The sequence below is a fragment of the Netta rufina genome (genome assembly GCF_964035555.1).
Source record: "Netta rufina genome assembly, chromosome: 17".
Taxonomy (NCBI): Eukaryota; Metazoa; Chordata; class Aves; order Anseriformes; family Anatidae; genus Netta; species Netta rufina.
This window is the reverse complement of record NC_140141.1, coordinates 2980976-2994457: the sequence shown is the minus strand read 5'-3', so window position 1 is coordinate 2994457 and position 13482 is coordinate 2980976. Positions and strand designations below refer to the sequence as shown.

General features: G+C 34.2%; 1 protein-coding gene across 4 annotated transcripts in view; it reads right to left on the bottom strand.

Moving 5' to 3' along the window:
* Positions 1 to 13482, bottom strand: part of SFSWAP (splicing factor SWAP) — a 48445-nt gene that overhangs the window by 30720 nt on the left and 4243 nt on the right. For all 4 annotated transcript variants that reach the window (XM_084297412.1, XM_084297409.1, XM_084297410.1 and 1 more), the window contains 7 exons: positions 13156 to 13241; positions 8957 to 9182; positions 8383 to 8498; positions 7570 to 7705; positions 1981 to 2218; positions 1475 to 1606; positions 1048 to 1141 (listed from right to left, as the gene is read on the bottom strand). In XM_084297412.1, coding sequence (XP_084153538.1) covers positions 1048 to 1141; positions 1475 to 1606; positions 1981 to 2218; positions 7570 to 7705; positions 8383 to 8498; positions 8957 to 9182; positions 13156 to 13241 — 1028 coding nt within the window. The remainder of the gene's footprint in view (positions 1 to 1047; positions 1142 to 1474; positions 1607 to 1980; positions 2219 to 7569; positions 7706 to 8382; positions 8499 to 8956; positions 9183 to 13155; positions 13242 to 13482) is intronic.

Below are 13482 nucleotides of genomic sequence, written 5' to 3'. Positions count from 1 at the left end.
TAATTATGTAACTTTTATGAATTCAACCCACTAGATTGGAAATAAGAAATTCTAGAATAACAGTTATCATTGTGGTACAGGACAATTTATCAGTTGACTAAGATAAAATTTTATGGAGTATCTTTAAAAACAGTGTTTTCCAAACATTTTTCACGATTAAAATAAAACAAGAGACAAAAACGTTTCAAACATCAACTATTACTGAATTTCTTCATTTTCCAGAAAGTTATTTTGAGGAGTTTACCCACAGGCCTACCTTCTTCAGTTTAAGTAATTAATTGTTGAGCACTCCAATCTAAGCCTTGAGATGACAAATGACATAGGGCCTAAAAAGAAAATAGCTCTTTCCCATGAAAAGTTAACATCAGATGAAGTATTTCTGATCATATTTGCAATTTTCTTTTCCGTAAGAGAACAGACAATCTAATGCTATCAGCTAACATGAGAATGGTTAAAAACAAGGATGCCAAATCTGGGTATTATCTTTTAATAACATGACTAGAAGAAGCGAAGGAAGTAAGAAACTGACATGAGATTTTGCAGGTTCAGTATTATTTCAGTCAGTCATGCGAGGGTTCCTCTGTTAGAAAACCTCACTCAGAAAAAAGCATGCCAGCAATGTAGTTTAGCTACTAGTCTACGAAGAACCATAAAGCATGTGGCTGTTAAATGTTATACCTCATCTTCATGACAGAAAAAAAACCACCACTAATCCTAATTTTACAAGGCTGCAGACCTCCACGAGGCATATACTGCCTTGTATAGAAATGCAAAAGATTCAGTTTGCCATTGTAGACTACAACCACAGTGAATGGCTGCTTATACTAAAAAGCAAGAAGTAAATATCATACCACCCCATGTATCCCAAATTAAATGCTATACAAAATTAAAAACAAACAAAAAAAGCACTCGCATCCTTTGCTGACCAAGTTCTCTATAATTCAGAGATTTCAATTTTTAAAGTCTCATGATAATACACTACATAAACAAGTCCTTTTCCCACTTACGCTGTATTTTTAACACACGTACATATAAACAGACATGTACCTGAGAGTTGTCACTGCTTTCTTTTTGAAGGAAGAACTGTTTTTTAAATTCATAATAAGCATTATACTGGTGCCACGGTTGCAGGAACTCAAATCTGTTAAAACAAATGAACACAGCATATACCAACAATCTATTGTTGTTTTAACTCTCTCTTGCAGATGGAACGCTATTTTATGTTTGGAAGAGTTATATAATGTATGCCTAAACTTCCAGAGGATATGTATATTGAGAGCATGGTTTTGAAGGAAGTTTTTGCTTGTTTGGTTGTTTTCAACATTTGGACAATAATACTTTAGCATTACTTTTAAGTAGGTCCTTGAATTCCAAAAAAAAAAAAAAAAAAAAAAAAAAGACATAAGTCCCTCCTTGAGATCTGCATGCTCTACTGATATATTTTAAAATAGAAAACAGAATAATGTTTTCTTACCTTAGATCATTCTTGGCACGAACACTAGTTTCAAATTTTATCCCATTCCTAGCAACATATTCAGCTAGCTTGTCAATAACAGGTTGGATATCTGGGGGTGGAGGTATAATGGCAACCACTGGAGCAATTGTGCTGAAAACATCAAAAGTGCATCATTTTTATAAATAGAATATAAATATCTTTCAGACTTCTGTTTTACTCTCCCCCTCTTCCCTCCTCCCCCCCCCCCCCCCCCCATGAAATAGAGGCTTGCTCTCTAGGCTCATTATGCAATTAAAGCAACTGCTGATTTTCCACATAGAAAAAAACATCATAGTAGCTGAATAACACTAACCACATATAATATCAAAGACCAAAGTGAAGCCAGGTAATCAAAGCTGTATAAACACTGCTGAATGTTACCGAGGCATCACCAATAATACAGCTGTTACTAAATACTTCATATTGCAGTGCAAGGACGAGTCCCCTCCACCAAACAAACACAACTATAGAACTGTATGTGGTACCTTGTAGATGTTGTGGTAGAGGTCAACCCACTGCTGCTTTCAGTTGTGTCTGGAGGAGGTGGAGGTGTAGTACCAGGGGGTGGAGGTACTGATGCTACCCCTGTAGTGCTCGATACAGTCACCCCTGCAGGCAATGCATTGTAGTAGGTGGCGACATCTATTCCTGGAGGTGGAGGTGCGAGGCAGTAGGTTCCATCAGGTAGCATATAGTAACTATAATACATGGCTGCCACGGTTGCTATAAAGAAAAACAAAAACATATTAAAGAATAAAGTTCTAGTTAGAAGAAAGACATACAATAATAATAAAAAGCTGCTATGCAATCAGAACAAAACCATCTATTATCTAGATTCCCAACAACGCACTAAGAAATAGTATTTCATTTATTGTGTAAAAAAAATGTTCACATTAATACACTCAGAGTGAATATGAAATAAATATGATGAAAAGACAGAATCAGAATATACTGAGGGTCAGATGGAAGACAAATAGGTAGAAATAAAAAAAAAAAAAAAAAAAGGTGAATCACCAGAGAATGCCTACAAAAAACAACCTAATATGAAATCGTTCTTCCTAAACTAAATTAACCTCTGGCATTGTAGCTTAGATAAAATTGTGTATGCATTAAGAACAAAGTGCACATATATTCAAAACTAACACTGAGAAATTAAACTCCTATTATTGCTAGTGGTTTAATTAAACGACAGCACTACTTTAAGAGAAAAATGTTTTTTCAACAGTTATTGTAATTTTCTATATTAAGTTATTTCTAAGTTCCACTTTATTAACAACCTTTCCCAATTGCCTGTATATAAAGCTGGTAAAAAGCTGTTTTGAGTATCTGAGTAGTTTTTCCTTATATCTGGTAAATACATTTGCATTACAAGCTTTGGAATCAAAGTTATGCTGACTGTATATCCGCTTAAATAAACTGTATATGCAGGGAAGTAGAAATTAGGCAATATAGTCCATTAATGCTGAAACTACATAGACATTCACAAAATCTAGAAACTTTAAAGCTTACAGGTGATTCTTCATAATAGAAAATCTCACATTAGACTGCCTTCACAGTAGCTGCCATTTTACTATTGTGCTACATTGTACATGTATGCTACAGTCAAGCTCAAAAACATTTTGCATATACCAACTGCAAATGGAAAGAAAAGAAAAACCCAGAACAATACACAATGGTCAATGCCTTATTTCACTCATTACCTGCATACAAACTCCTCATTTACAGCACAGCTGAATGTGCCACTACTATTTACTATGAACAGAAAATAATTTGCTTTCTAAAGTCACCATCCCTGGAAGTCTTCAAAAGATGTTTCGATGTAGAGCTTAGGGATATGGTTTATTGGGGACTGCTAGCGTTAGGTTAGAGGTTGGACTCGATGATCTTGAGGTCTCTTCCAACCTAGAAATTCTGTGATTCTGTGATTCTGTAAAATGATCTTAGAGGGTAGTCTCTATCTATGATTGCCAGTGAGTTCTTTTTCTGCATTTGATTGGTAAGACTTCACATTTCAAGCTTGGAGTCACTGAAGTTTGCCTTATATCTTTTGATCAAGTAAATGAGGCTGATGGGGGATCCTTTCACAAAAGTGGCACAGAACCAAAGTAACAATACAGACTTCATCATGAAGAGAAGTGAATTACTTTTGTTTGCCTCAGGTTTGTATATATATTTATTCTTTAACCCCCAGTCAAGAGATCTACTTCCAGCTAAATGAGACCAAATCACATTTAGTCCATTACTTTGTATTAACTCATACAGTAAGTAGGCAGGATGAAAAGTTTTCACATTTTCACATTGGTGATTTAGTGTTGTTTAGTGAATTTATGTCTGAGGCATATCAAAAGATGAGCAAAAAGGCAAATATTTGGCCATTAAGCTAAGCATCTTTTCAGCTCCAGAATGTAACAGTTCACTATTACTAGCCAATGCTTAAGTCCACCGTACCAGCTCTGCAATTTAAGATCACATACAAGGCTGTATCATCTGGGGAAAAATCATAGCCAATAACAGGGAACAGCTACACTACAATGAAACTGAGATTTATAAACTACAAATAGTAAGTAACAAGGATTCCTTTTTCTGGAACATGGCCTCAACTCAATTCTAGTACAAAAATGCTAATACACAAATTATGAAAGTACATCCACATTTTTCTATGCTGCTCCCACCATTATTGGTTTAATATATTGAAGTATTTCCAATACACTCAGCATACCACTCTGCAGATAGTAATTATCAAAGGAAGGTTGGGAAGTTCTGGTTATGTCTAATTAATACCAGCAGAATGTAATAGACATGTAGAACTGTGCAGGAAAGATTAGCACATCTAACTCATGCTAGTGGAGATAGTTGTTTGGAAAATCTCAGTATACACAGCTAAGCACAAGCGGCAAAAACAGAAAAAAACAAGCAATTTTTTAACGCAAACGCACACGGAGATTAACATCCTTTGCTATTTTACCTAGCGCAGTAATGTATTTCATTCCTTTGTATATAAATTGCTTTAGGATTAAAGCTTTCTGCTTCAATAACATCCCACTGCAGCAAGTACCACAATTTTGTATTTCAAAGTACTATGCTAAATATATATGCAACTTTGATACTTTGTAGTTTTATCCAGTGCCTTCTTTATGGACTCTCCATTACGGACATACATAAATACATGTAAGTTACTGAAGTGCCTCGTCATTACCTGCTCATTTTTGTATCTTCCAGTGCTGCTTCTTAGTCTAATCCCATCTCACTCTAACAGTGCTTTCTAGTAGAGACAACCTAATCACCTTCTCATCTTATGATGGATAACCCATTTTGTGGTCAAAAAAAAAAATATATTTACACAACATACTGTTAGTAAAAACTGCCACTTAAAACTCTGCTAATTTTGTAGGTATCTTAAAAATGGATACAAAAATCTCTTACTTAAACTGCGTTAGTTGAGAATTCTAAGTACTTAAAAAATACAGCACTACTATGCGACTGCAAGTCATAGATAACCAGATTAGCCTTACCGCTCCACATTATATCAGAATATATTACCACAAAATCTTTTTCTTTCTAAACAGAGGTAAAAAATTTATTCTTTCCACAGAAGTGTAAAATTAAACATCAGTTTTCTTTGTGTACATTTACAAGCATTACTTTGCATTGAAATATCTTACAAATAATTTAAAATGGAAGGGAATTTTTATTTCCAAGATGATTTTAGGATAGGGAAAAATGGGTTGCAGGTCTCAAAATAGGGCTCTTCTAGCAAAATCAACACTCATTGAATGTTAGCATAAAAGTTGCACAACATTGAAAAATACACGCAATTTGTATCTGCTGGATATATATTTAATATGGAGACACGCTTACAGAAGCCTCAAGAAGCAGATGAGTTTAGCAATATAATACCAATACAATGAACAACTGATTTGAGTAAGATTTCCAAGCTAAAGGTTTGTCAGATTCTAAATGTTTGTTTCTTGAGAGAGCAAAGGCTTGTGGCTTTTTTGCTTTCTTTAAGCAAGTATTTTATAATGCTTTACTTAGCTTAACACTTCACGCAAGGGCACTCACTTCCTGTAAATCTAAATAATTTCAACAGAAAGGTGTGTAAACAGAAAGTATTCAGGTAAAATATTTCAAAGGATTTAGAGTAAGAATTTACATTTCTGGAGGGAAAGTTTAATCAATGCATTAAATTATGGTCCTCTTAAAAGTTTCCTAAACAATTCTGTGTGGCAGTATTTACTTTCTTCAAAGAATAACTTATCTGTAAGGAGAGCAGAATAAAGATCTATTAAGTTTTAAAGGCAGAGAGAGCAGAGCTGTAGGCTTAACTTGTATTGCTATTAAATGATAATCTCCAAGTCTGCAACACATTAATTCAGATTCAAGCCTGACATGAAAGTAATCAGAAAACTGAAGGGCATTTATCCATAGAGACACTTATTCTGATTTCAGTCTTTCTTGAAATAACCAGTAATTTTTCATTTCTCTGCAGACATCTTATTTCAGTTTTTATTAATATTCTCTTTAGGTACAGTTTTAAATAAAAACACTTCCACATATATTCCACTACATATATTACAGTTGGACATCTCCAATCATTTGGAGAGTTCTGAATTTATAATGCTTCATAATCAACTTTGCTAATTATTGTCACCATTATTTGCAATAATATTATTAATAGAATGAACTCTATCACCACCACCTTGAAATTGGACCACTCATTACCTACAAATTGATATTGACATAAAATGTTTCTGCAGTGAAGGCTACAATATACCTTTTCTTACAGCTCAATAGTGTCAGATGATAAGTCCTATAAATGAAAGGATAAGTTATATTTCTACGTTTAAGGAATCAACGACTTTCACAATAAAGGACTATGAAAGAATTAGAGGCACATAAATCCAATTAAGTTTGTCCTCACCTTTTTGGGTATAAAAATTTACTAAACTTGCAAGAGCTTTGCATGCAGCCTGCATTAAGCAGCTTCAAAGATAATAGAAACCAGACATAACCAGAGAACTTAAGATAACATTGCTAAAATATTTCATAGCAGAAGAGATTCTTAAAAGAGGTTACAGACAGGACGATATTTAAATTTAATCTGAAATGGCCCAAAAGAAATGTCTAGTATTAAAGATTTAATAATAATTTGGAGGTGAGGAAAGCCTTCGCATTTCACTATCAGGCATGGGAAAATCAGTTGAGCACACAACTTTCCACATGGGTCACTTACAATTTAAACGCTATCATTGCTTTTGTTGTTCTTTTAAAGAGAATTAGAACATCTACTCCTGTATTAAAGAATGTCCTCTGTAGCTTTTGAACTTAAAAGACAGTACTCTTTCTCTGATACTGTAATAGAAAATATAATTTACATATAAATTTTTAAATTTTGGATCTTGCATTTTCCTGATTTTTATTTTCTACATATAACATTGAGCCAGTGCACAGAATAACAAAATAATGAAAAATGATATGAAGTGTATAATAAAATACTTAAACATTTATGTCCTGTAAAACTACTTCCTATTTCAGACTAGAACGCTATACCAACACCTGAATTTATCACCTCATGTGGATCCTTCATTAAAAGTTATTATTATTATTTTTTTAAGCTTTGCACATTTTTCTTAGTATTAGACAGGCCAGCAAAACTGTTCAAAGCAGATTCACCATCTGCTTTTTCACTCAAAGTAGCAAGTTTTTTTGATGAACTACTTTATAGGACAGTTTTATATTCAACTCTGAATGTATTAGTTAGGCTTCATTAATAGAAACTGATGGAAGCTATCAAAAAACATTAAGAATACTGTGCTCTCCATACTCACAGACTGGAGACTTTGCTGCCTTGCTCCCCCACCCCATTTCTGTTTTTTTTTTTTCTCTACACTTCTAGCAACTTGATATATACCCAGTGGAACACCACACCTTCAAAGATTGATGCAATTGAAAAAGAATAAATACCAGTTACAAATGATGAAATATGAAGTTAACATATTTTTCTGTCCCCCAGTCTACACACAAAATTAATTCATCAAGACACACCACCAGTTGCCTAATTACAATGCACTTACAATCAGAAGAATATTCTACTTGTGATGTCTGAACAGCTGCCCCATCCGTTGACTGTGGTGTCGATGAGTTATTATCTGATTGTGCTTTGCGGACCAGTGCTGCAAGTGGATGATCTGGGTCTACTACCTTCAAAGGCTGAAAAAATTTTGACAGTGGAGAGTACATTAAAATTTGAAGTGTATATTTAACACATGGCATCATCAGCTTAATCTGAATTAAGTTAACTAGGTATCAGTAATATACTCCAAACACTGAAATTACTGTTTCTGTAGCTCCTGTATCAGGATCAACTTGATTCTTTTTCAAAAATTTGTGGAAGAAAAAGAAAAGACAAAATACACTTCAATTTGATGTGACCATAAATCCATGACATGAACAAAAAAGCAGGTATTACTCTGTTGTTCACCACCAAGGCTGAAATAAGACACAGAACCTGACTTGACTTGTCTAAATATCAGAAAACATTGCTGCCATTTCTCTGAAAGCTTCGTAAGTGCACAAACATCTGTTATTCCCACTGTTCCATCACTGGATCAAACTCAAAAAATATCTAGAACATATCCAGCAAAATCTACACTTAATGAGTTGTACTAATTCTGCTGAAATATTATTCACTGAACCTATCATGTCATGTCAAGATTTTATCTAAAATCTGAGAAGAAAATATTCCATTTCAGCTTTTAGCAAAATATATTTACATTTCCAAGACAGACAGAAAAAAAAAATGCTAACAGAAGATCCTAACACCTGCATATTACAATTCTGTGCCCTGTAATCAGACATTTAAAAGTCATTTTAATAGGCTGAAATACCTTCATGAGCTCTTCAAGTCTACTGCATTTTTTAGACGCAAAGAGACTTGGATGCAGATAGTTTCCATCATCATCGTCGTCATCATCATCCTCTTCCTCAGATTTCACTTTCGAGTCTGAGTAAAAGCAATATCTGAATTTAATTTGGGTTTTCTGTGGATTGGTATTTGGAGAGGATAAGGGTACAGAACAAGTATGCGTTCTTCTAAGAAACTATACTTTTCATAAGTCTGCTTATTCGCTAAAATATAAAAAGATGACACTGTTAGCCATCAATAAAACTAAAACTTAAGTGCACAAACCAACTTTTTATTGGACTAGAGATACACGAGCATTATAAAGCTCCAATATCATAGCAGATTTTGTATCAGAAAGCTCCCCAACAGAATACTTTCTTTTAAAAAACTTTTTCAATTTAAGGAAAATCTTAAATCATCCCATCAATCTCAGATGCAGGATAACAGTACTACCATCACAATGCACCAAAAGAATGCAGCTATTTTACAAAAAAAGACCATTGGATGTTTCACTGATTCACATCCCAAAGCCATCCATTCGACAAGCATTTACTTACGTTTTTTCTCATCTGCTTTATTTTCAGAAGGAGCTGCGTATCGTCCCTCTTTCATAGCTTTCTGAATGAATTTGTAGTAGGGATTGAGGTAGTGATCAAATCGCAAGAAGTCAAACTGGGAGTTGCGTGCTTGCTTGGCTTTTAGCATAATCTCAAACTGTGCTCCCTGCTTGCAGACAAAGTTTGCAGTTCGTTCTATAATTGCATGCATTTTTGCTGTTGGTGGCTGTGGGAGTAAAATAACATAAGTTTGTATTTTCATAAGCAGTTTGTAGAGTTTGTCAGAACTCCAGAGGTAATTAGAAAGAGCACAGTTCCCTGCCCAGCTTCTCAGCTTTCTCAGCAACATGGTGTCATAATCACTTTCACCTAGTGAAAGTGTATCACCTTTGAAGTAAAAACAAACAAACAAACAAAAAACAGTCCCAATTTTCCCCAGCTTCTTATTCATTTCCTCTTGCAAGATACTCTCCACCTATCACACCAAACTGAACTGGGGAACAAATTCCAGTTGAACTTGATGCAGCAAAAACATTCTTTTAAGTCAGGCACATTCCATAGCCACATAGCCACAGAGACACTTCTGCAGGCACAAGACAGGAGACAGATGTTTTTGTTGACACAGCAGTGCCAACATGAAGTGGATCTGCCTTACAACATTTTGAGGTGCTCTGAGGAGTCACCATGCACGGACTTGTTAATAAACGTGCAAATAATGTTCCCTAACTACAAAAGCTTCTTACTAGGTTTCTTGGAAGGGTCATGTTGCATCTGAAGACCAACATAGGAATTTTAATTATACATACTGTCACATTCCCAGTCATTAAACACTTTAACAATAAAAGAAAAAGAATGAAGGTAACCAGCATCTGTGTATTTCTACTCCTGAAATCTCATGTAAGGAGCACTGCCATGTCAAAACCAAGAAGTGAGAAGAACAAGAATTTAATTGAAGAATGAATAAACTTCACCACTGACTCTTTATTTTCATACCCAGATAGGTCTGTTTTGTCTTGTGCTAAATAAATTGTAGGAACACTTACTGTGTGTACCTATAAAAAAGGAAATGTCACAATACTGATTAATTTCAGCTTTGGATTTTTACCGGTCCAAATGCAGATGCATGCTGCAGACCTCAGAAAATCTGCTCAGAAGATCAGAAGCAGATAATACAGTGTTGCTCTATTTAGGGAAAAAAGACTGAATTTGATCAAACAGTGTATTTTTAGAAATTATTTTCAGCCAGTTGGATTCTTCATTAGAACAACATGTTCAATCTGGAAAAATAATTAGTTGTTTCAAGTTTTACTTGTCCCTCTAGAACACTAATAAAGATTGTTTTAATTAGAGATAATTAGGTTCTCAATAAACTGACATTATTATGTTCACTGCCAGTTTCATAATTTAGTCATATATCAAATTTATCTATTTCTGTGATTCTTGTGCAGGAATATAAATTACATTTCAAGACCTGGAGACTCATGAACAAAGCTACAAATCAGAAAGGAATCTCGAGGAAGATTGTACCCAAAACTGTGATCTGGCATTGAATCTGAAACTGACACCACTTTATAAGCTCTGGAAGACTAGCAGCACCAGTGATCTGCAAAACTTTGAAACTTTACAAAGTAGGAAACCATTAAATCTCCATCAAGTAGAGATGTGGATGTCATAGATATCCTAGATGTCATAGATATTCTAGTTTGCTACTACATTTAATAAATAGACAAAATAAAACTGATAAGGACTGTTTGTTAAAATTGGTGGTACTCTTTCATGAGAACAGGGGAAAAACCCTTTGAAAACAGTCCAGAGCTGACATTATGTAAGTGCTATAATCTAGTCAGATATTCTGTTCTAAACTTCAATTATTATTGTAATTAATTTTTTTTCCTGAGCAAGCTTTCCTTACTGCAAGTTAAACAACTATCTTCCATTCTTCAGTGAGCCTGAAAAATAATTTACAAAGTCTTACATTGCCTCTCAAATGTATTCATCTAGAGAAAATAAAGCAATTTTCAATCTCTCCTCATAAATTTAGCTGATAATATCCTCTTATTGCACACGTCTGTGGCATCCAGAGTTCTTAAAATGCAGTGGTTAAAAACAATCATCTTTGCCCATTAACCCAGACCATGAACAGTTCAAGCAGTAGAAGACATCCTGTGTGCTTAATACAACTCTTGTATTTTAAATTTGACAATGACATCACTGCTGCAATTGCAGTTTTCATACACTCAACATGCAACAGCTCACTATAGCCTCTGGATTTTTAATGTATTTATTTTTTAATTTTACAGTAGTGCTGCCTAACTAGTCTTCATTTAACATTTGCACACTGGATTGCTCTTTATTGCAGGAGCTATTTGATACTTTTATTGACCTGCACCTTGCAGATAGTGAACAAAGTCTCCAAGTTAGCAAGTCAATTCTCAGATCTTATCCAACTTCCAAGCACTACAGTTTCTTCCACAAAACAATTCACAAAGCTTGTAAGTACCACCCCACTCCTTGACCATTAACTCCTTGCCATAATTACACATCATATGTCCTTTAGCTTAAATGTTGATTAGCAACAGCCTCGGGAGAAGCCTAGAACACCACTGTCATTTCTACAAAATATAACTCTGTCCTAACCGAAACCAGGACAGTAATGTACCTGTACATGTCTTCCAATCACCTGGGGATCAACAAAATGGCAAAGTAATTTACAGAGGGTTTTGTTTGCCTTTAAAAAAACAAAAAAACAAACCACAAAACCAACAGAATATGCACTTTCGACAGGAAATCTGAATCACTAGGTTGGAACAACAACAACATCACGGCTTACAAAAAACATTTTCACAATTTCCAATCCAGGGTTAAATATATGTTCCTTTCAGAGCTGCTGTCTAGACATTTCTGGCTTTGTTTGTTTGTTTTAAAACCCAAACTAAAAATATCCCCATTCACTTTTTTGTTTGTTTGAAGCTATTGGAGTTCAATAGCTGACTTATAATTAGAAATCACTTCAGTAAGCCCCACACTGCATTCTGCAACTACATGTAAAAATGCATCTTAAATTTCAGAACAAAACTCAGCAAAACAGCTTTCTAAAACAGTGAAATTTCTTTCACTTTTTGCAAACAACATACAATTGTAAATAAGCAGTTTCTGACTGTGAAATTGACGTTCCTATTCTAAGAATAAAGTATAACTGTCAATATAAAGGCAACAATGTAAATATCTGAATTCAGTAGTGGGTTTGTAAGCACTTTACTACTGAAACATATTGTATGACTGTATAGAAAAGTAAGTGAACACAATAGATACGTTAAAAAAACAGAACAGGATAAAAATTTTCAATTAATGGCTAATGAAGTAGAAGAACAGTCTTACACAAATACTGTGTGAATGAATAGTCACTCTAACAAATTGCTTTGAATCTTTACTAGCTAAGATTATCAAGTTGAGAAGGCAGCCCAAAGGTAAATTAACATTTCCACAAACACGGTGTAGAAGAAAGATTATTACTGCACTTCTCAGCATCTCTTCTGAAACTTGAAATAAATTTAAATTCATCATGTTTACAACTGTACTGAAACACCAACATTACACTTCACTTCAGTCAAGGATCTTGAAGGAAGACACTGTTCAACTCCCTTTAGGGAAAACATGCAAGTTGTCGTTAAGCTTACAGCTTACAATGTAGCACACTCTGGTAAGATCACATGAAGGAAAGAGCTTCTATAATGCTAATACTTTCAAGTTATTTCAGAATTTTCTAGAAATAAATTATTACTTTCCTCCTGGAATAGGCTAGCCTTAAATGTAGCCTTTCCATTAGTTACTTCTTTACATTGGTCACTTCCTACCCAGTTCAGATTCGGCCAAATTAAAACAAATCTCAAAAAGTCAACAGAAGCGTTCTTCTGGTTTAACAGTCGTTTCCACTTTTTATTTTCTTCACATTCTCTAAAATATCACAAGTGATACTAAATGCACTTAGCATAAACACAGTAGTAATTTCAGTGTGAATAGGAAGATTAAACAGAGTTAAAAGAACTCAAAAATTCAAGGCTGTACATTTGGAATTAAGCTGCTATTTGAGAATAAGTTAAAGTCTACCAAACTGAAGTTAATGGAGAAAAATCAGCACAACACTATAAATGTCTTGAAAATTGACAGAAATGTAGGCTGCATAAAATGTACACACATACCAGTTCCACATCAGAAGGTACATTCAATCCTGGAGGGGCAACAAAAGGTTCTTCATTTTCTTCTACGTTTTCTGTCTGTGCTGCTTCTACAATAAATGGCAAGGTTAAAACACCAGAGCACAAAACACGACTAACTATTCAAATGTTAACAAAAAATTATTAAAAAAAAAAAAAAAAAAAAAAAAGCTTATCTAAAAGTATTTATCTTTACACCTAGGTAAGTTAAGCATATCTCATATCACAGTAACCCAGCAATAGGTTGTTTAATAACCCTAGTAGTTAAATAAGTAGTAGTAAGTGTATTTAAATAATATGTAGTTTAATAAT